Source organism: Parasteatoda tepidariorum, chromosome 2, assembly GCF_043381705.1.
Source record: "Parasteatoda tepidariorum isolate YZ-2023 chromosome 2, CAS_Ptep_4.0, whole genome shotgun sequence".
NCBI lineage: Eukaryota > Metazoa > Arthropoda > Arachnida > Araneae > Theridiidae > Parasteatoda > Parasteatoda tepidariorum.
In genome coordinates this window covers 19,713,404-19,737,832 of record NC_092205.1, presented here as the reverse complement: position 1 = coordinate 19,737,832, position 24,429 = coordinate 19,713,404, and the positions used below count along the sequence as shown (strand labels likewise).

Genomic DNA, 24,429 nt, shown 5'->3' with positions numbered 1-24,429 from the left:
AGTGATAAGAGTACTGTAAAATACAGATTAATCTTGCCTATCAATTTGTCATTTACTTTATAAAATTAGAAAAAAAATATATATACTTATTTCGCTTTGTATGTGTACTTTAAATTAAATTCCTCCAGAATTAATTGGCTCGGGTAAAATAAAATTATAATTTTTTTTTAAAAGTATGAAGATTTTCAATCTGGAGAACGATAAAAATGAAGTATACATTAAAAATTGAGATAAGAATGTTATATCCTAAGGATTTATTACCATGTCATAAGACCAGACTACAGACAATATGTTAGAGTGATTTTGCATAAGGTTATGGTTCCTCCTCTCACACTATTCGAGCTCCACAGTGAATGCACAAAAATTTCTGGTAATCATTTTTAAATTTTGGGGGTAATTTTTTTTTTTTGAATTAACAAATATTTATAATTGTGACCAAGGTTTTTATTTATTGGTTTAAAACCTTCACTCAAGATTTGGCCAAATTTGCAAAAAGTAAACTGAACACATTTTTTTGGAGTAGATGGCATAGAATAAATAGAACTATTTTGACAATAAAAAGCAATTGTAATATAAAAAATTAATTTAATTAAAAAAATATATTTATAATTACAGAGAATATATTCAACAAAGTTTAAAATAATATGGTATCGAACAGCTGGTAAAATATTTGGCCAGAAATTGCGTATGACATTATTGAGCAATCTAAAATAGGATAAGATTTGTAATCACTGGTAATAGTTCTATCTGTGTTTAAAGGCCGAGAATTTGGGCAAATGCTCCATAACAGTTCTAAAACTGCCCTAGCAGCTTCAGCATTTTTCAGAACCTCTTCTGGAGGGATTCCTTTTAGAAATTTTACCTGGAATAAGAAAAAGAAATGAAAAGTATTATTAAGAAGACAATATATCATAGAAGTATGGGAAATGAATATGAATGGAGATATTTTATTGAAATCTGATTTAAAGATATGATTTAATTAAATTGTTTAGTAAGGATTCACTAAATATTTGATGATTTATAGAAAAATACGTTGGAATTTTAACTGCTAGGGAATAGGTATTTGTTCAAAATAATGAAATGCTTAAGACTCATAGAAACGCTTTTAAATTATGAGGCCATTTTATAATTACTACTACTAAACTTTAAAGTAAAAAGAAAACATTTAAATTAAACAAAGAGATGCAATTTTTTATTTCAGAGGGATGATTGATTTGAATCATTGATCAAAATCACTGTTCTGAATTCCTTGATTTGAATAACTAATCAAAATCACATGATTTGAGACAATTTGAATTCAGCCCTCTCACAGTGTTATTTTAGGGCAAACAGAGTGTTTCACTGTAATTTGACATGTGTACCATTTTTGATTTAAAAATATTATTAATTGCATAGTCATAAAACTATTACAGATAAGCTAAGAGTAGAAATGTAAATATTTTTGAATATAGAATGTGACATTGAGCATATAACATGAAGATTTAAAGACAAGTACAAATCATCCATGATTTTTTGGCAACTGTACTTTCAGAAAAAGAAAAGCAAATCAATTAGATCTCTTGTCACCTAAAGTAATGCAATGCCTACAGTCTGCCGATCAGCCCCCTTCTGGGAATTTAATATGCTTGTGAGTTTGGTGGATAAAAAAAGATAAACATTGGTTGTTAACGATAAAAAGAGTGAGAATAAGTTATATACTAATAGGTTGGAACACCACACCTTCTGAGAAGGAAAAATATCCCCCCGTTTTTTCTAATTGATTTGCAACTTAAGCAACACAAATGTATTCTAGTGCTAATTTTTTTATATTCTTTTACAAAATAATTAAAAAATAGGTAGCATTTTTTTATTTCTATTAAAGTGTAACTCCGTAGCTTAGCAATTTTGAGCCAAGCTTCTGGAAGCTCTGGATCAAATAAGCTTTCTTAGCAAACTTTTTGCTGAAACTAAGTTGCATTTGAGTTACATGGGTGCAAGTCTTCCGTCCCCGGGACGGATTTTCGTCTTTCGAAAATGTCCGCGGACGGAAGTATGACGGAAATCGGAATTTTTTTTTTCTGTCCTTAAAAATATTTTTTAGGTCTGCGTTCGTTATTGGTCTACTTTCTTATGTCCTGTTGTTATTTTATCAAAAGACAGATGAATAAATATTTTTTGTACAGTATTTAAACTTGATGTATTATGGTAAAGCTTTCTTAGACAGTTTGCATATGTCGAGGGGTATTGTGCATGTTAGGTACTTCAGTCAAAAAATTTTCAGTCTTGGCCTTTTTTCCAACTTGCACCCATGCATGGAGAGGAAAACCACACAAACCTCCCATAGATAGCCTGACAGCAAGGGGATTTTAATCCTTAGATTTAGCCAGCTCTTTATGGCAAATGAGAAACTCTTTCGAAAATGTCATCTGCGGAATACAAGCACATATTAAAAACTTTGGACATTGTGATTAACTGTACAGTTCAAATTTTGAATGGAAAATCAAATATTTACCAACAAAATAGTAAAATTAAAAGTCATCAACATGTGGTTGGTTCTTAAGCAAATCTTTTATTAAATAAAATATGTTTCAAAATTTATGTATAAAATATAAACTTACTGCATTTTCACCCCAAATATTAACTTCTAGAACAGATGGTCCAGTGCCGTCATGCATCTCCAAAGAAAACATGTAGGTGTATTCTAGGATTTTTTCGTGACCTATGAATTAATGTAAATGTTATTATACATTAAAAACAGAATAGTTGAGTAAATAAAATTTTTTTTCTTTAAGTATATCAATAAAAATGTATTTATATAGGGTTTTCACTCAATTTTAGATATCTTTTTTTTTAATAAGAGATTATAGAGTCAAGTTATGTTCAGTAATGACTTTCAACCACAAATGCAGCTAAGAACAAGAGTCTACAAAAGTTAAAAATTGCCAACAGCCAGAACAAATTTCCAAAAGGTAGCATATGGATTGGAAGGAAGCACAATTACTTTTTATTTTATGAATTTACATAAAGGCAATTATTATTTGTGATATAATACTATCAAATAATTAATTATTAAAATAATTATATTATAGAGTTTTTAAAGCTGACATATGAATTGTTTGCTTTGAGCTTCAATAATTTATTTTATACCTATTTTTACAGACACAGTGGAACCTGTTTAGAAGTTTCAGTTAAAGTAATTTTCTACCATTTTGCCTACGTTTTCCATAATATAAAATTAACACCTTCAAAATTTTTTATTTTTAAACTTTTCAATCGTGAAAAGTTTACTTAAACTCTAATTTTTTTTAAACATGGAAAGTTCCAGAAAAAAAAGTACAATAGCTTTTTGGAATGAAACTCATGACCAAACCTATTGATTTTTGGAAAAAATAATTCTATGCAGTCTTAAAGTATGCTTGGCTTTTTTAAAAGAGGAAATATCTGCCTTTAATGTAAAAAAATAAAATAAAAAGAATTTAGATAAATAAGTTTCTTTAATAATGGTTAAGTCAGTAAATATTTAAGTTTAACTTCGAAACTGTAACTCAATATTTGTATGATGTTATAACTTAAACATATCTTCAGCACATCAAACTTATAATAAAAAATTATTATTTCTTCCCCAAATTTTAACTTACATGCAAAATAAAATTTTAGTTTAAGAAGTTTTTTCTTTTATTCCCTATGAAAAACTTCTAAAGTAGTTCTTACCGTACAGTAAGAACTACTGTACAGTGAGAACTACTATGGTACTACAGTAGTTCATACATGTATTATAAATGTTTGTATACCTATTCTTTTTGAAAAACAATAAATAAAATGACTTACTATTTTTCAAGCAATCTGGGCAATGGAAATAAAATAACCCATCTTGTTCTTTCAGCGGCACAAGTTCAGGTTGCAAGTCATCAGTTCTTTGATAGTGAAAAAATAACTCATTTTAAAAATATGTTTCAGTCAAGAAATAATTACAGATAACTTTTGTTACACTTTCTTTTTCATTTACCAGGTATGTTAAACTAAATTACAAAAAAGGAAAATACAGATTATCCGGAAAGTTTCAGTTCTCAAAAGTATTCCTGATACAGAAAAATACAGATTAGCCCGAAAGTTTCAGAGTACAAAAGTATTCCCCATATAGAAAAAGAAAAAAATTAAGGTTTAATCTTTTGCACTCCTGTGACAACTATACGGTGACATCAAAAGTCTCCACTATAAAACTCAAAATTTTTTAATCTTGATTAGTAACCATATCATTTTATGAGTTTTAGAAATTATATAGAATTACTATGTAGTTCAAACACCATAATAAAGTACTCAGAGTACAAAATGCTAAAATTGTGTTTAAAAAAAATTCCATCTTTTCCTCAGGAGTATAAAAAACTTCTCTTTGTTGCAGTGATTTTCCTTCCTTGTTTTCCAGGTTATTATAAACTCTGTGCTAATTTTTTTGATCCAATAGTATATGGATATCTTTATTCTGTTCTTGTATTAGCTATTTCCCATCTTTCATTTGGGTCTACCTTTTTAGATGAGTTAAAAGACCAAACTTTCTAGAGGCCACTGGTAACTAGAGTTAAAAAAAATAGTGGTCAATTTTTCTTCTAGGATTCAATTTTTCAAAACTTGAAATCTAAAACCTATTTTTAAAAATCAGTAAAATGTGATTATTTTTATAATTTTTTTGATGATTTTTACATGATTATAAAAAGTTAATAACGATATAATTTTTATAAGAAATGAAATTAAGTAATAGAAATGATATTGAAGTTTGTGAAAAAAAATAATCGTTTTACCTCAAACTTTGATTAATACTAGTTTTTTTAAAAAGCTTTTACACTCCATTGTTTTTCCAAACCTGAATTTTTTTAAACATTTTTAGAATCACAATTTAAATTATGAAATTGGTAAAAATGCAGATTAATCTGTTCTAAATCCCTTTCAAGTTTTTACAAAAAATTTTTTTTCTCTTGTTTAATTAAAAAATTTTTTTTCCACATAAACTCACTTAACTATCCAAAGAAAAACGAAGTAATATCAATTTTAAATTCAGAAGTTGAATAAAATCAAAATCAGATGTAAATTACAATAATAAAAAAACTTATAGAGGGAAAAGCTTACCGTTGTTAAGAGATTGTTGAATTTTATCAGTGTTTCAAATGAGTTTGTTTAAAGCTTATTTGAATGAAACTCATTATGATACAATCATTGATAGTTAAAAAAGAAATAAAAAGGATAAAATAAACTATAAGTATTTATAAATCAGTCTTAAATTACATTATGAGAATCAAAGGAAATGTTTGACCTAAAACAGAAGATGGAGAGACTTTCTCTATGTGATACTTTTCAATATTCAGGCTCCTTTCTCCCTTTTTTAGAAGAGGGGAGATCAGAGAGGCTACTGGCTATTAATAGAAATTTTTCAATGGCCACCTTTAGCATTTGGTTTCTGTTCTACAGGGACTTTAAACTTTATGCTCACAAACATGCATTAACTATTTTTCTTCTAAATGTGTTTGAATACATTTTTATTTAAATTTTTTCTATTTAAAAAAATGCCTATCTGTATTATTGTTGCTTTTTAATCTTCATTTGATCTTTTTGACTTCTCAATAATTTTAGTCCGTTTAAATGATAATGCACAAAATTTTTTTGGGCTTTCTAACAGGCATTAGAAGACTAGCCAGAAAAGTTTTAAAAAAAATAATAATATTGTAATGGAAGTTGTTCCAGTTTTTATGGTGGAGACATATTCATGGAAGTTTTTGTGAAGATTTTGGTTGCAGTAGTAATGATTTTTGGCACGTATGCTCTTCTTACAATAGAGGGATTTATTCCAGAGAATTAGACAAAATTATTTCGAAAAAAGAATTGTGGCATTATTTTTTTTAGAAATATTATTACTAGATACGTTATGGCCACAACGATATCATATAATAAAAAGATGCTAGCTTATTGGGATGAAGAGATGCATTATTCTCAATTCAGTATCTTTCAAGAAGATTTTTGTTAAGTTAATTAACAGTCGGACTGAGGAGAGAAAACCCCAGTCCTAACGCCAAAAATTCAAATTGATTGATTTGTTCCAAAAAGACAGTTAGGTGCAGGGGAAAAGATCCATAGTTGGCAATTTATCAAATGATAAAATAGCCAAAAACACTGTGATAATTAATATAATCTGTAACTGAAAAATTTTTGTGGTAAGAGAAATAAAGTAATTTAAGGAATAAAGAGTTATAAATAGATTTTGATGTTTGATTTAGTCGCCACAGTGAATTAATGTATTGAATTAAAAAGTTAACTGTTACATTGATTGTTAAGAAGAGAATAAAATATTTATATTTGCTTTTTATAAAATATAATTAAAAATTAAATAATTGCTTTAAAATTAGATTAAGAATGATTAGTATGTAATGCCTATTATGACATCGCATATCTATAATTTGATTTTATTTGCAAATTATTTCAAAAAGTAAATACAATAAAAGTCCATTATAAGGACAATTGATAACAGCAGCTTGAATTGTTATTAAAGCGAGCTTGTCATCACAAGCAAATATGTATATGTACATGTATATATATTTAATGTTAAAACAGTAATAAAAAAATATACGAGTTTAATAGCATGCATTAGTTTTCAAATTCATTGATTACACAAAATATTGTCAAAAAGTAAAATATAGGTGCATAGTAGATATGAGATAAACCAAAGATCATGCATGAGAATTCCTAAAAGTAGCAGAAGATTTTTTATTTGTAAGGCTTTATATTAACATAAATAAGGTGAAATTATGTTCATTTTTCGCTTTCTTGTATTGATTAATAATTAAATATGACTTAGTTTGCCCTTTTTCATGCAAAAGGGCTCATTTAAAAATAAGATAAATGTATTTCCCTAAAAAAAAAAAATTGGTATAGCAGTAGTCTGGTAATTTTTACTTTGTTATAAACATAAAAAGTTAGTATTTTTTTAGATTAGCATTTTGAGAGTGTCTTGGAAGCTTGTAATGATAACAGAATTCTTGTAATATGCATTGCTCCTCACATCAGGCTTTCACATTATTAACAGATTAATACATTAACAATAGAGATAAAGCACTATTTACTTCATCCAACAGAATTGTGCTTTGCTGACATTATCAACACTACATTGTAATAAATGTAAGTTATTACATTATTTAAAGATTATAATTTTTTATGTAAAAAGATAATGCTTAAAAATGATGTTGCTTATGACATAATAGTAAACTACTGAATTTACAAGACATACTCACATGTACCAACACCAGGGACAACGCATGCGGATAAGCTCATGTGCATGTTTGAAACTTGGCTTATATCCGAGGACAACACTAAATATTCTGAATTTGTAGGGTACTTCATGTTTAACAACATCTGCTAGAGAAGAAGGCTTTACATTTTCATGTCCATCATTCACTGAAAATAAAGATTTCTTTTACATTCAAGGGTTATGAATCACACAGTAAATAACTAAACCAGTAGTAACCAACATATTTGCATTATTTTGGGTAAAAATAAATTGGCAGGTATAATTTAATTGATCGATTGTTTAGTGCACATTTTAGAAAATATTCGAAAAATAATATTTATTTTTAACTATATTTATTTAATCCACATGAAATGTATCACTATTTTAAGAGAGGAAGTAATTTAATGTTTATATCCATTGATTTTAAAGCGGCAAGATATGAATTTTATTATGCCATGGACATATTACACAGAGATGCCAAGGACCATCAAGACATAAAATGTAAAATAATATGCTGCCAGAGATCTAACTTAAATGTATGCTCCAGACCAATGTTTCCCAAAGTGTGGTACACATACCCAGGGTGCGTAGCGTTTGTAAAAAGTACTTAAAGGTGCTTTTTAGGGGATTTTGTTTTTAAAAGCTTTTAAAGGTGCTTTTTTCAGCTGGCGTTTTTAAAAAGTGCTTTTCCAAATAATTTTCTCTCTCCCTTTAGTGATATCTGGTGGATCCCATGCATTTCATGAAAAATGGGGAGTTTGCTACATAATCATTCACGCGGACTTCACGTCGTACCCACGTTATGACTTGAGCATGCGCGCACACTTGAAATCGAAACCAGAGTGCTCCAATTCGGATAGAAAATATCAGATCCTTATGAAATGTTTTTCTTTTTAATTTTGTTCTTGTTTATTTAATTTTACTTCTAACACTTTTTTTGATGTAGGGGGTAAGGGTACTTTTGTTCTGAGTTCAGGGTCAAGTTGAATTCACTCGGTGATGTGGGAAAGTACTGATTGTTTTGATTTACGCTCGTTTCTTTTTGGTTTTTTTTTACCCTAAAACTGTTTATAAAAAGTTTTTGTTTTTCAATAATATCATTGATTGAATAAGAATTTTTTGAGTGCTTGAAAATTTTTGTAAAGTGCTTGAAAAGTTTTTAAAAAGTGCTTATTTTGGATTCAAAGATTTGGCTTCGCACCTTGCGTACCTCCAGGGGTACGGGCACAGTTTAGCGGGGGTACATGTTCTTATGCGAAATATCTTGCCAACAAAAGAAAATTTCACAAAATTTTATTTAAAAACAAAAATAGCCATAAAAATTTACGATTACTTATTTTTCTAGTGGCCATTTTTTACAGAGTTAACAGTTAATAACTAGAGGTATAAACAGCCAGTTGTGATTTTTAACTTTTAGTCAATTTTTTTACAGTAAAAAATACATTCATTTTGTATTAGTGGTACACAGCATTATGAAAAATTAGAAAGGGTACACAAAAGTCATAAGTTTGGGAGACACTGCTCCAGACAGTGGATAAATATTTTCAAGAGGTAGTCTTTTAATTATGATTCTCGGTATAGTAAATTCAATTCATTGGGTTTTTACTCACCACTACTTCTAAATAATTCAATGACTTATGTGATACACCACTTTGATACAGTTGAATCAAATTGAACCTTTTTATAAGTTGGCAAAATTAACCAAAAATCTGAACATTTTAGTTTGTAGCTCTGTGCTTTTTTTGAAAATATTTTGCTGAATCCTGAGCAGTTGGCATCTCAGAGTAAACACCCTGAAACGACAAGGGCGTACTTTGTATGGTATTGGAGGTAAATTAAGTCACCCACGTTTACAACACCTATTTCAAGTGTTTTGATTAAAAAAATTTCATTTGATTATGAAAGGCAATCAACATAATTTTTTTTTTTAACAAGTCCGTCGAAAGTAAATTTCTTTACCCTCCCAAATGGTTGCACGTGTGAAAAAATTAACCCCAATTTCTAACCACAAAAATCCCTGTACATAGAAAAAGCTTCAGTTTTTTTTTTTGTTGCTATAAAGCACCTATCCATCTAGAATTAGATCGAAGAAAAATGACATTAAACACCACATTTTTCTGATTAAAGGTCAGGTATAATTAACCTGAACCAAAGTTGCCAAAAAATAGATAGGTAGGAACTTTATATACGTTCCACAAGAGCTGCACAAAGAGTTATTGGCGATGGACTGGGAAACATCCATGAGGATGATCCGAAGACATGTCATCACAATTTTGATCCCCTGCTTTGGCGGTCCAACGACCTGCGCAGGAAGTCGAGCACTTTACAGTAGAACAGTTTAAAGAGGAACAATATCACGCATCGTCGGTTGCTGGGCAAGATGATCAAAGTGTTCACCCACTCGCACATTGACCGCAGCCAGTGATGCTTGACTTCGGTGTTCGACTGAGAACCGTTTCGTTACGATCAGTCCACTGTGGGATGTCAAAAAATAGTGTGAACTGTATTAAGAATGAATATGTCAAAACTGCCAGTAGGTTAAAAGTATGAACAAAACTAGAAATTCTGTTACAAAAGTGATGAACAGAGTATCATACCTGAGACCGCAGAGATGGAAGTCCACCATTCCTCAGGAGTATCACTTGTAAAAGGTGGTAACGAAGTCTCTACAGCCTGACTGGCTGAAATATTATAAATGTATTATATTCATGCAAAAATAATAAAGATAAAAATCCATGTAAATAAGTCATTGTATAGGGAAAAATTAAGTATAGCTTTTGGACACAAGGGGACTAAATATAATGATGAGAAGAAATTATCTGCAAGTCACCACTTTTTTGGTGTTACACAAATGCCTCAAATGTGCATTTTTATCTTATTTTCAATAAATACAAAATTAATATGAATATATTATAATATTCTGGAACGTATAACAGTTATTCCCCATCTGTTCCTTACCACTTTTCTTCATTTTAGAAATAAACCTTGTATTGTTTACCATGATATGAGAAATGTTTTAAAAAAAGGCTTACTTGTTAAAAAAAAATGGCTTACTTTATAACAATCAACTGCTTTTTTTATTGTTTTAGACATTTAATTTTTAAAAAAGTGGTGACATGTTTTAAAAAGTGGCTACAGTTAAAAATGTAACAACTGGCCAAAATTCATTTGAAAAATTTACTAATTATGCCCCATAAGTTAAAAACAGTGTAAATTTACATTATATTAGTGTTAAACATAATTTAACACTCCAAAACATAGTAGCTAAACAAGACCATTTTGACTTAATCTCACATCTTATGATAGTAATAGCATTTTATGTACAACACATTGGAGCTGCACAATGGGATATTGGTGGTGACCTGGGAAACATCCCCGACGATAATTCAAAGACAAGCATTCAAAATTTTAATCCTCTGCAGAGAGGATGGCTTCCCCACTTTAGTTAATACTTTAAAACTAGGCAACAAGTAACAACTAATTGATATGAATAACACTAGATGAAGGTAATTGTATATGTATTTTTATAAATAAGTTATTTTATAATACATCACACACTTTTTAGTTTAGATTAACAATTATTATAATTAACAATTTATAAATCACATAAAAAAGTACTAACTTACATGGATTATGCAAGAGCAGTCTAAATCCAAGTGGAGTTTTATTAACAGCAAGATCTATAAAATATAAATATGAATAGCTCAAAATCAATAAACTATATTATTTTCGGTTAATAGTTGCTTAGACACCATGTATAAAAATTACTTATTTTTTAGATCCTATTTAAATTAGATAAAACCATTAATTAAATTAAATTAAATGTTCTAGAAGCACTTTAATATATCAATTTTGTAATTAATAATATATAAATGATATAAGAATACTAAATTTTAAATAAATTTTATTTCATTATAAAAAAAAATTAAAACATTCTCTTGGTCTAATGAGCAAAACATTTATTTTCTATTATTGATAGCATTAAAGGTAACAAAATAACTAACTTAAATTCTTAGTATTTAATGAGGATTAAAATTTTTCATAAAATGTATGGACACTGCTTTTTGTGAATTATGTTTCATACAATTAAAGAGAAGGAATTCATTTATGTCTTATGAAAACTACAGAAAAAAACTAACTATTTAAAAAAATATATTTTTACTAATTAAACAAAATTATACAATTTTAAATTTTATTTATTTACATACAAATTCTCCAATTCCTTCAATCATTCACTGATTTGCTACCAACTTTTAAAAGCTTATTAATATAGATAATAACAATAATTGGTTGTAAAATCTATTTATAATAAATGGTGGTCACTATTGGCGATCGAAATGGGCTGCGGGTGGCGTAGAGCAGAACTCACTACCTATATCAACACTTTGCATGCTTTCTCCAATAGCGTGTGGAGAGTCAGAGAGGAAGGAAGTACGTTAGTTTCTCTCTTGATTTTCATATAGATTAAAATCTTTTAAGTTGGAAAACCATATGGAACTGAAAACTACATTGAACATAGTTCTAAAGAAAAGCATCATGGAAATTATAGAAAATACTTTTATTTGATAAAAAGAAAAATATGAAGAAAAGGGAAAATACTGTTGTACATTTCTATACAACTGAAAAGTGGAGGAGAGGGAAGGGAGAAGGAAGGGCCAAAGGTATGAAACCGGTCTCTCTCCAGATGGCGTATTCGAGCGTTGCGATCGCCAATAATTGTTGCTACAGCTGTGAGCCATTCATTGCAAAAAAATAAAAAATAAATAATTTTTTTTAATGACTTGTTAAAATTTTGTTGTCTTCCTTACAAGTTTAAAAATCTAAATAATAATCAAACATTCTCATTGATCTGTATTATTTACTAAACACACTCCTTTTATAGAAATACAATCAGATAAAAAAAAGCATAAAAGATTTGGTTTTGGTTTAATTGCTAACATCACGAGAGAGCTACACAAATGGGCTATTGACCGCAATATGGGTGATTAGGAATACGGGAACATTAGGATCATATAAACATTAGGAAATGACTGCAACATCCATAATGGTGATGCGGAGATAGCACATATACTACCACAATTTAGATTGAGGGAGAGATGCTGGTAGTAATCATCTGCACTACTTAACATGCTTTCCATATGTGGATAGAATAGGACAACTCTGAAACTACCAAGGAACATTATATCATTCTATATGGAATTTCAAGCCATGGTTGGCTAAGACTAAGACTCTACTCCAACTAATCAGCAAAAGCTCAAAAGAAGTTTTAAGAATCATTTCCTGAATATTAATGATAAAAATAAAAAAAGAATAAATGCTCGATTGCATTATGCAAAATTTTTCAATCTATAACTGATACAAATATAACAAAAACAAGACAAACACACAATCTATGAAGGTCCACAGAAATAAAAAGAAACAATTTTTCAAGCAATATCTAAATTGAGGAAAAAAAAATCTTTTTTTTTCTTCTGGTCCTGAAGTCAAGATGAGTATGATTGAAATTTGCAAAATTTTAAAATTATATACTAAACTATTGTATTACATTTTCCAGTTTCTCTTTCACATACCTGGCTGAGTAAAGGCAGGCAATTCATTTTCTTCATTTTCATCTGTTATATCTACTAGCTGATACTCTTTTTGCAGGGCTTCTATCCAGAAATAATTTTTAGAACATATGTGAATAACATCGACATAATAAATACTTTTTAAAAATTTTATACCCTAAAGAAGATTGATAAACATTTCAGGTCAAAAAAAAAAAAAAAAAAAAAAAAAAAAAAAANAAAGAAAAAAAAAAAAAAAAAAAAAGAAAAGAAAAACTACTCGAAAATATAACCAACATAAAAAAAGAAAGAAAATGAACTAATAAAAGAGAACCTAGCTGTCAATCATAGAACAATGAAAGAAAATATGCACTAAATTTGCTTATCTGAAAAACAGTTTTATGATAACTTTAAATATGTAAATTATCTTTTATCAAAATATTATAATTGAGTGCCAAAGTACTGATGCGATACTGCCTCTAATGTAATATGAGCTTGTCTGGGAAGTAAAGGCTGCTTGTGCATAATGATGATCACATTACCACCAACATGCAATTGGTCATGAAATTGAGAGGCTTTCTAACTTCATGTCTCCCCCTCCTGGCTCTATTGCAGGAATGCTTTACTTAAAGCACTTTTCAGGCACAATGCCAATAAAGTTTCCACGCAAATAAGGTTAAAAATTAATATATAAGATTATAATAAATAATATTAAATAAGGCTAGTTTTCTTCTTTTTCTTTTTGCATATCTTTCGATACACTTTAAAAACTCAGAGTCATTTCCTTTTCATCTTTTGATTTTTCTTATTTTGAGCTTCATTAATTATATATGATATTATATATCTGAAGCAAAAACGTCAGGAGGAGATTTAGCAAAAATAAATAAATAAAATGATATAATAAAACTTAAAAAAAAGTAACAATGAAAAATAAAGTGGAAAGAGACATCTCAGGGTCACTGTATTTACCAAAGGAAAGCGGAGGGAGATTAAGTTCGGAAACACTAAATAACATGGCATAAATTCAAAATATAATGTACATTAAAGTAATTGTTTCTTACTGTATTATCCTAATTTTTTCAGTAAGTCACTTATAGAATGTCACTGATCAATCAAGAAGTGTATTGTACATAACAATGGTATACCAAATGGAATATCTCGCTAGTTTACAAATCATACATTCCTAGAGATTTTGCAAATTTTTACATAGAATCTATATACTTTATCATTATTAATTACACACTTAGAATTTAATTATAAATTTTTTATTGATAGTTTAATATTGATTAATTTTTCCGATTTTTCTTCCTATGTATCAAGATAAAAAATAAATGTTAATTTTAAATCAAACATTACATAAAACACTTACCTCCGAATTCTTGAGTACTTTGCCCTGGCTTGATACTAGCTTTGACAACTGATACAACTGAAATCAAATATGCATGTGTATATTATATGTATAGATATTTTAATTTGAAAAAGAATCATGTTTTTAAAAAAAGGGTCTAGCATCTTACATGTGGTCAAGACAAATGATATATTTATGTGATTGGTAAAAATTGAAAATGAAATAAATGTTTAAATAAATAATATAAAAAATTAAAAACTTCAATTAAATATGAAAAGGAATAAAACAGTGATCCATATTTTTGATCATAAAAAATTATTATTTGATCACATATTCAAGGTTGAAGAATGGTAAGAGGAGCATTTCATCTGTTTTGTGAAGCACTTTTTAAACTTAGACAGAGTCATTAAATAGCAAAATAAAACTCTTAATCATAAATAAAAATTAAATGTTTTTAATACCGATTCCAAAGACCAATGAAAAACTATTAATGCTTTTTTGAAGAAGGAAAAAAATTATGCTCATTGGATTAAAAATGATATTTTTCAAATCTGGACATTTTTGTTTCAATCCTTTTCTCTCTCTCTCTCTCTCTCTCTTAATTTTAAATTTTTTATTTTTTTTTTTTATTAAAATCAAGTCTTTTATGTTTATCATTTTAATTTTTCTGTCAAGTGAAATTTGAAAAATGTTACTTTAAAGAAATATATTAAATTTTGCAAAGCAAATGATGTATTCAGCAAATTAGAAGGAATTTCAAAATTCAGCAGAGAAAATCTGCTTAAAGTGAAGTTGGCAACCCTCTATATTTCTAAAAAGAAAACTTATCACTATTTTCATTCAAGTCTAATTAATATGTATACAAATTTGTTTTCCCCCCTAAATAATTTGTATATTAAGAACTGGTTTTAAATTCAAGAAAATCCAATGCATCAAACTTTAGAAATTTGAAGAACTGAAATGTGCATTATGAACTGAGCAAGATAAAACTTTTTCAAATCAACTTCTAATAGTTGTAAAAAGTTGCTTTTAGCAATAGTTAATGTGCAAAATTTAAAAAACGTTGGTTATTATCTTGAGAGTGCCATGCTGTTGCTGTTGGTTTAAAATTTACAGTTATTACAAAAGATACTGTTTTAACTACTTTTATAGACTATATTTTAAACATAAAGAGATATTTCTGAATTACGAACATATTTTTCATGCACCCTGCTCTCTGAAAGTTCAAGGCTATTCATATCAAGACTAGAAACTTTATATGAATAGAGTCTACACCAATTTTGCATTTTCTATTACAAAATGCAATGGTTATTAAAAACAGAAAATTTTCTCATCTATTTTTTTTTCGCTCAAATTATTTAATGCATTCTGAATAAATAAATGTCTTTCATGAGTAAAATCTAGAGCATAATTATTTTAGTTAGCATTTTTTGAATGAAAAACAAAAATACAACTTTTAGACAACAGTTCATTCTAAAGATATTAATTGTATATTAATGAACTATTACCCATGTCAACTTTTGGTAGTAATTAAATGTCGACATGAAACACTTCATATTTTTTTTTCATTCTATCTTTATGTGTATATTGTTTCATTCCCATCACTGAATATTCTGTACAATCATTATTCAAGATTCATATTGAGTCATTATTCAGATCAAATATTGAGATACTCATTATTAACAAATCATGATTATTAACAATAAATAAGAATGCTTATTTACCATTGGGTTCTTGAGATAACTCCTGATCTCCATTTCTCTGAGAGAGAGGTTTATTCAAAGCATCAATATCTAGATAAATACGCAATATAGTATCAAAAATTTTTTAATTGAAAATTGTTAATATTTTTTTCTGACAATTCAACAGTGAACCAGATCTAAACCCTGGTCATGCCTTCTATTCATTAGCTAAGCAGAGTAATGCCATAAATATCCTCAGTAATAATTAGATCTTAACAAGACAAGGTGTCTGGCAAAGATTACAGCTGATTTTGAGACTTTCACACAAAATTTTCTAGTACCACTTTTTTCACAACATTTCCATAAATTTAGTAATTGTATTAAACTGCATAAAATTAAGCTCATAAATTTGAATTAAACTTTAATGGCACATGGTAAAACAATATTATATTAACTTTCCACCAAAGAAAAAATAAAAAAATATAAATAATATAGAAACAAAAATATAAGGAAAATATTTAAATTCATTAAAAATAAAATTAGACATAACAAATAATGTAATTCAACACATTTTTCATCAAATATTTTATTTATATTTATGGAAACATCTTGAAAAAAGATTTGCAGTGGGTGGATTTACTGTGGCTTTTGCCTCATGCAACAAAAATGTAAGTAGAGTCACATTGAAAAGTTTGTCTACAAAAACACCATTTTGGAATTAGAACTTTTTTTCTCGGATTGCTTTTGTAAATTGTACTCAAAATTAAAATTTTACAAAAATTGAAAGCACATCAAATGTTAATTTTATACAATACAGCAAATAGAAATTTTTCATATTGCTTATTGTCTACTGAACATAAAGCAAAAAGTTAAACTTCAGACTATTATAATTTGATATGAAATAAACTATTTGATGCAAAAATATTATTAATTATTAAAATACTGATTAACAGTAAAATATTTTATCAATTAGTAATATTTTAAACATTGATGGCTTTTAATATTTTTTTTCCAACAATTTAATCTCTAACAAGCAACTACACCATAGCTTGAGCAAAAATAAAAAATAAATTAAACCTAATAGACCTACTCACAACAATATAGTAGATAACATTGATTCAAACTAATAGCTAGAACGTAAAAATGACTTTTTCCTTTTTTAACTTCCTTTTATACACTCTTTGATGTTTTTATAAATAAACAGATTTCTGAAAGTCTTTTTGATGCTCATTTTTTCAATAGAATAACAGGTGAGAAAGAAGTTTGTCGCATCTGGAAGTATGCAGGTTAAGGGAAATAATTCTTCATGCAGGAACATGAAATATCTTAACATAAAAAATCTTATGAAGGAACATGAATACATCAAAATGCCTCATTTGTCTTCCATGATATAAACATCTATAAATACTTACTGGCACATTCTTCCTCAGTAAGGCATGATCTTTGGCTTGTTGGTAAGACGGATATGTCTATTAGATAAAAAATAAAATACATTAGAAGGAAAAAAAAATATAAAATCCAATACAGCTTATGCAACTAATCAGTTTTCATCAATCATTTTGCTGTAAGTTGGAATGAATTTTTTTCCCTTTACTTGTTTTGAAAAGTTATTTTCATGTTTTTTTTCTCTTCAAAACAGTGGAACACAAAAATGATTTCCTGTAGGAGAAATAAACCAGCATTTAAGATGCTTTTAATTGTAAAAATTTGAAATTTGTCTTAAAATGTAAATGGCAATTAAAGTTGATAAAAATGTAAATGGCAATTAAAGTTTGTATTTAATTCAATGCATTGATCTCTAAAATGCTTTTATGTAATTGCCAAAAATGCGAAAAGTTTTAATCATCCACACTTGGCTACAATATGGACAGCTGTTTTCTATTCTGGAAATTAAATATTGTTAAAATCAATAAAAAGAAAACACACAATAATTTATGGTTTAAAGGAATAACTTTAAGAAGTCTTTTATTTAAAAAAATTGAGGGTATTATGAGCAAAAAATTATCCCTTTTAACACAATAAAATTCCAAGGCTCTGCATTTGCTTTCACTACTTTTAGTCTATACTTATGTCAAACCTAATCCTTTAGCATTGCTTATATAATATGAAATGCAATATTTTGCAGCTGTTAAAATTCTTTTGTTAATTGTGTTAAGATGGTTAAAAAAGAAAACAAACAAATACATATCCTATTGATAATATTAGTAGAAATCTGGCCCTGGAGTCTAAGTCATGAAGTCAGAAACTGAGTGGAGCAGATTTTTGAGTAAAAGGAATCGGACCTGGAGAAATTAAAGCGTGTCAATTTTGATGCCAGTTTTTGATGGACAGTTTGAATTTGACAAATTATTAAATAAATAAATACAAGGGAGGAGGATGAATATTTTATTTGCCATTATTCATTCAACTGATTCATTTAGTTATTTCTTCAGCTTAGACTACAGACATTACAACTGAGTCTCTATAGTTGTATTCCAATGATGTATTAGATTTTGAGAAATATTTAGATAATATTGCAAAACGATTGAAAATAAAAAACCAAGAGCCTTTAGAATTAAAAATGAAAAAATACAAACATGATTTCTACACAACCAATTGAGAAATATGATAGTTTTTGCCAGACACCTCTTTTAGAACTTATACAAATCTACCCAGAAAAGTAACAAGAAATAGCCTTAACAGTAATAACTCTTCTTTTTACTTAAGTTAGTGTGGAAAGACTATTCTCAGCTCTGAAGTCTATCACATTGGATTTACGATCCTCCATCAAAGATCTTGCAAAGCAATGTTGTTTCTCAGAAATTACTGATGACAATTTTTCCATTTCATAATAAATGCTAATTAATATGAATAATCAGCTATGCCATCGATTTTCTTCTGTAGCATCTATTATTTTTTAAAAATATTTTTTAAAAAAATGATCAGTAACATATGTATACATGTTTACGTATATAAGAGGGAGCCACAGTCTTTAAGTTCAAAATTCCAGCTTTTGGAGTCAGATCTGTTATTTTTTTAAACTGACTCCACAGCCCTGGTAATAATTATAAAGAATTTAATCAGAAAGAGCATGAAAATCTTTCAAATTTATATTGTGAAAAAGTGCATGTTGGTGAAAATAAAAACCAGCTTGCCTCACTTCCAGTTCTCTTCTTTTTCGCACATTCAACATTTCTATCTTTTTATTCATCAAAGATAAAAAAAAATATTAAAGCTCAAATTTTTTAAAAGTATTTGATAGTTATTCTCCTGAAATAAAACATTTAAACTTTTTTTTTATACTAATATAATACATCAGATGATCAAAGACAAATGATTTTTATTATTATTTTATGCATTGTATGTATTAACACAGCATTTAAGTGATAGCGCTTATTGCAAAGATAATTGAGCAGTGATGACAGCAAAATATTTTATCACAGCTTCAAATTGTTGACTAATTGAAAACTTTAAAGAAAAATTAAAGATTTCTTATTAAATGAAGGTTTCAAGGTTATGTAAATTAAGATATTTATAATTCATTTTATACAGCAAATTCATATTGTAAAGTTCCAAATAATTCAGTTAAGTTAGAATTTGGGTAACTTTTTTTCAGGTGAAAGCAATCAATGAACCATCTATTAATGCCGCTGCCAACCGTAGTATACTAATACATAAGTACTTATAGTATGTTTCAATTACGAAATACAATGTTTCAAATGACTAAGTGACACAATCCAACAAACGTCTCACAACACCTGATTTCTGAGGAAATCAATGTCCTTCTAGGAAAGTAAATATTATTATATATGATGAAAAGAACAATAATAATTCTGAGGAAATCAATGTCATTCTAGGAAAGTAAATACTATTATATATGATGACAAGAACAATATCAAGACATTCTCCGATTTTATACAAAACAAAGTGGCCTTATAGACTTTACAACTTACTAAGTAACTTGTTTATCACTAAAGAAACAGCTAAGTATAAAGTTTAGTTGTAATGTTCCTCCCTTAGTGAACAAAATGTAATTAATCATGATATTTCACAAAAAAAAAAAATTATGACTTTTAAGTTACAATGCAAGAAATGAGTAAAAGCATAGTAAATGGTCTGACAAAATTTAATTATTGTATAATTATTGATATTTCCTACACAGGATATATTCTTGAGAAATTTTTTTTCTTGCAGTTTAAAACTTTATCAGAGGCAATTGCTGATCGAAATGGGTTACAGGTGGCTTAGATCAGAGCTCTCTACCTATGGCAACACTTCGCATGCTTTCACCCTTAGTATGTGAACCATAGTGTATCACCATTCGGCATAGTCATAGAAGAGAGTACGTTAGTTTCTGTCTTGACTTTCATATAGATTAAAATCTTCTAAGTTGGGAAACTATATGGAACTGAAAACTACATTAAACATAGTTTTAAAAGAAAGCATCATAGAAATTTGAAAAAATATTTTTATTAATATAAACGAAAAATATTAAGAAAAGGAAAAATATCGTAGTATATTCCTATACAACTGAAAAGAGGAGTAGAGGGAAGGGAGAAGGGCCAAAGGCATGGAAGCAGTCTTCTCCCCAGATGCATTCAAGCGTTGTGATCGCCTATTTTCTGCTTTTTTGATAAATCAGAACTGTAAATCAGATTATTTATTTATTATTTGTAGCTCAGTTTATGTCACGTTTTGATTGCCAACACGAGTAAAGTATTTTAATCAGTTTGTAGCCACGTATGCGTGTTTTATAAGACAAAATGTTTTTAAAACCCTTTCTTAAACTACTTAAATGAAAAAATTTGTGCTAAGCGCTCTTCCGAAAAAGGTTTGCCACCTTTGGCCTAAAGCATCTAAAGTGTTGGTAAATTTGAAATTCTTATGTATTTCAAAGATTTCTTTCATTTTAAATATAATTGCCACCACAAAAAGGCAGGTGAGAAAATTCCAGAACTTCAAAACACTAAGAAGTAAGTAAAAAAATTGATAGCCCACATGCAACAAAGTGAAAGTCAATAAAATTGCAATGGAAAAAAAATTACTGTACCACAATTTAAAAAAATGCTGTTATCTTCATTCAACATATCTTCAGTCTGATTTCCAAACTCTTCTGCATCAGCAATGATTTTTCCAAGTCTTCTGTAAATGGAAACAATGTACATTTAAGTAAAACCTTTATTAATATATATATATATATATATAACACAAAGCAAAATAAACTTAAAAATTAATCAAATTAAAAATTAAATTTTTTTTTCCTTTGGATTTTGGGCAGAATCAAGTTTTTGTATACAATATCAAAAAAAAATTTTTCTTCAAATTTTGAAAAAAAAAAACATTTTGAAGATAAATAGGATCCTCACTCTTTTAACTCATTGAGACGGTTATCATCAACATTGAGGACTTGGATGCCCCTCTTATCCTCATTTCCAGCAAATAAACAGAGTTTGCAATCATCAGGATTTTCTTTGGGACTGTACACATGGGCATCTCGCACTTCAACAAACTGCCCAGGCTGCAATTGAATATGAACAAATTCAATACAATGAATAAATATATTATTTGAGAATGAAAAAGTTAGGAGGGAAATATAGCAAAATAAAGATTGGCAATAATGAAATAAAGTTACTTCATTTATATCTAGATGTGGGTACTAAAAATTGTATTATTTTTTTTTGANGATAGTCATAAAAAAGAAAATACTTTTATAACTTCATAATTCCATAAATATATACTTCTATATTACATATTCTAATACTTTTTTAAATCATAAAAGAGAATTATAAATTACTATTATTATTAACTTCTTAACATTTAATGGTTTAAAATGCTTATAGGTAAGGAGGAGGCACATTCCACTTGTGGAGAATTGGGGGTGGTGAGTTCAATCCTGGCAGCCAACTAAACTGGCACATATATGCAGCCAGGTGCATGTTAAACCCCTCAGGGTTGAAAGTTCTTTTATTGGTTCTTGTGCGGAAGTTTGGAAAGAGGGATACAATCTTAGACGCTATGCATTTAACATAATTGAAGTATATAACATATGGTGTTTCTACCATAGCCGTTCAGAGCCCAGAAAGCAGCATTCTAACCCACAAAAAAAGCTTTAGAACGTTATTTTCTCTAACGCTAGTCTAGCTGCCCCTCTGAATAAAGGCCATAAATAAAACAAGAGCAGACTTTAGTTTTTATCCTATAAACCAGAAATAATTTAGGTAGTAGCACTCGGAACAGCAAAAATAAGCATTTAAAGCAGGATTTTCTCTCAAATGAAAATAAAAAACTTTCTGATGTTTTAACATCATGTTATCAAAACTTTTCACAATAGAAGATAATTACTCTGCAGAATCCAGCAGTAAGAACATTTTAAGAATTGAGTAAGTGAAAAAAATTACGAAACCTTTAAGATTTTAAAGCATGTAGAAATCTATGAAATGCAGCCTTTTTAAAAATATATTATAAGTTAGGATAAAATCATATAAAAATAAAAAATAATAAGGAATAGTTTGTTAATTAGCATAAAGAAGGGGTTCAAAACATGTGGTCTGAGGTCAAACTGCAGCCTTTGAATAGTTAATGTGTGGCATCCCACCTTCCAGGAAAACTTTGGGAAAAAATATATAACATAAGAAGTTTAATAATTTTTTTCTAACTAATTTAAATAAACAAAAATAATAATGCTAAAATTGTAAAATTAAGAGGCTCTAATTCAAGGCACCAAAATATTTAAATCTTTCCACAACTTTAAATTTTAAATAAAATTTATTATTTAAAATATGTATGAAATAAATGCAGTTCATGAATTTATTTTAAATTAAATTATTTAAAAATAGTGAAAAAATTCTTTTAAAGTAAGTTTAAAAATTGCTAAACTTTAATTACATTAAAAACAAAATACATAAAACTTCAAATATTTTAAACTCAAAAATATAAATTATCTTTAGATAAATTTATGTATAATTTTTTGAATTTCAATATTTAATATAAATTAGGTAATGTTCATAATACACAAAGGAATAATTAACTTATCTATAGATATAAAAACTGAATTCATTTCAGCTTTCAAAATATAGATTACTTTTTCATCCTATTTCAAAAAAAAAAAGTTTTTAAATTTCTAATATAAAATTAATTTATTACCCTAAAATATTTTGAGTGACAGTTGAAACAAACCTTTAACTCCGCAGCTATTGTACAATGATGACGACCATACACGTGTAAAACAACATAACAACTTTTGGCAATCAGAAAAAGTTTTTCATCTAGTTTTTCTTCTCTCAAACCCCAATGTGAACTTTCGATCCTAAAATAATTTTTTCAAGAGAAAAATAATGAAAAATTACATTAATGCAAGTTAAAATCAGATATAATATCACTGGTCCTTTAAATAAACATGCTCAGTATTGTCTTACTCATAAAATATATTAAAAGCTGATGAAATGTAATGATGATGGTGTAGTACATCATGATGATGATGATCATGTACTACATCATGATGATGTAGTACATGATAATGAAATGTTATTAAATTTACAATAAGTATAAAAAATTTCAATTAAAAAAATTATGTATTTCATGCTAAAATATTTAAGATATAAAAGAAAGATGATTATTTAAAATATTTGGAAATTATGGTTTAAACATCTTTTTTCAGCATAAACTAAAAATGTAAACATTCGTTCCTTTTGTGTAAGTTTCCATGAATGCAGAATGTTCTTGTTGTTTCAAAGGCTTTGAGGCCTTCCACAAATGTTGTCACTAACTGGTGTTCCATTTCACCATTTTCATTGGTATCATTTCGAACTTTTCCAGTTTTTGCAACCATTTCCTTATTCAACAACACCAAAATTTATAACATTTTCATAAAATGATGCATAAGCATCAAATGTGCCGATTTAGGTGTTTTTCCTGAACTGTACAAAATCCTCCTTTTCTTCATTATTAGCATCAGCACTGTCTTTCTTCTCAAAATGAAATAGCATTAACAGTTTTTTTAGCTATGTTTGCACAGGGAATAGAGCACTCACCAATGAGGTTTGAATCACAGCAATGGCTGTTCGATATGAGTTCTGCACTCGGCTCACACTGACCATAGTGCTGATGCAAAATATCCCCAGTGGTAGAACCATCATTAAATCCCCCTGCTTTAGTATAACCGTGGCAGGTTTTCTCCTCCGTGTAAGGCAAACATGGGTTAGTTCAATTATACAATTCTCCAAGAAGGCTAGTTTATAATAAGGCTTGATGCAAAAATTCCCTTGTCTTCTGGGTTGGGTTCAAAATTACAAAACTATGGAGTTAAGCATTGGTAGTCGCAAACTTAGAATTGGGTTGGCTTTTTAACACCGGTTATAAAATAAAATATACTTTTTTACATGTTGGTAAAATTTTTGTACAATAAACAGAATTTACTAGAACAATCTAAATGGGTATTATTAACATTGTAAGAATAACATTTGTGATGAGACTGTTAAAACAATATAATATAAACAGGAAAAGAAAAGATGTAGGAACAAAGGATTGAGGTTAGACTGAATAATTAGGAAAAAATGGATATTTAGGAACTTCAAAGAAATAATAAATACAATTTTAAAGACTATTTATATATTTTTAAATTGAAAA

At 28.1% G+C, this 24,429-nt stretch overlaps 1 protein-coding gene across 2 annotated transcripts in view; it reads right to left on the bottom strand.

The window, feature by feature from the left end:
• Positions 1-565: 565 nt before the first annotated feature.
• Positions 566-24,429, bottom strand: part of LOC107448995 (protection of telomeres protein 1) — a 38,721-nt gene continuing 14,857 nt past the window's right edge. For both annotated transcript variants that reach the window (XM_043054462.2, XM_043054463.2), the window contains exons 12-24: positions 22,981-23,110; positions 21,171-21,322; positions 20,855-20,946; positions 17,238-17,294; positions 15,868-15,936; positions 14,165-14,221; positions 12,820-12,900; positions 10,876-10,929; positions 9,847-9,930; positions 7,254-7,416; positions 3,808-3,893; positions 2,598-2,698; positions 566-862 (exon numbers count right to left, since the gene is read on the bottom strand). In XM_043054462.2, coding sequence (XP_042910396.1) covers positions 635-862; positions 2,598-2,698; positions 3,808-3,893; positions 7,254-7,416; positions 9,847-9,930; positions 10,876-10,929; positions 12,820-12,900; positions 14,165-14,221; positions 15,868-15,936; positions 17,238-17,294; positions 20,855-20,946; positions 21,171-21,322; positions 22,981-23,110 — 1,354 coding nt within the window. In that variant the 3' untranslated portion in view covers positions 566-634. The remainder of the gene's footprint in view (positions 863-2,597; positions 2,699-3,807; positions 3,894-7,253; positions 7,417-9,846; positions 9,931-10,875; positions 10,930-12,819; positions 12,901-14,164; positions 14,222-15,867; positions 15,937-17,237; positions 17,295-20,854; positions 20,947-21,170; positions 21,323-22,980; positions 23,111-24,429) is intronic.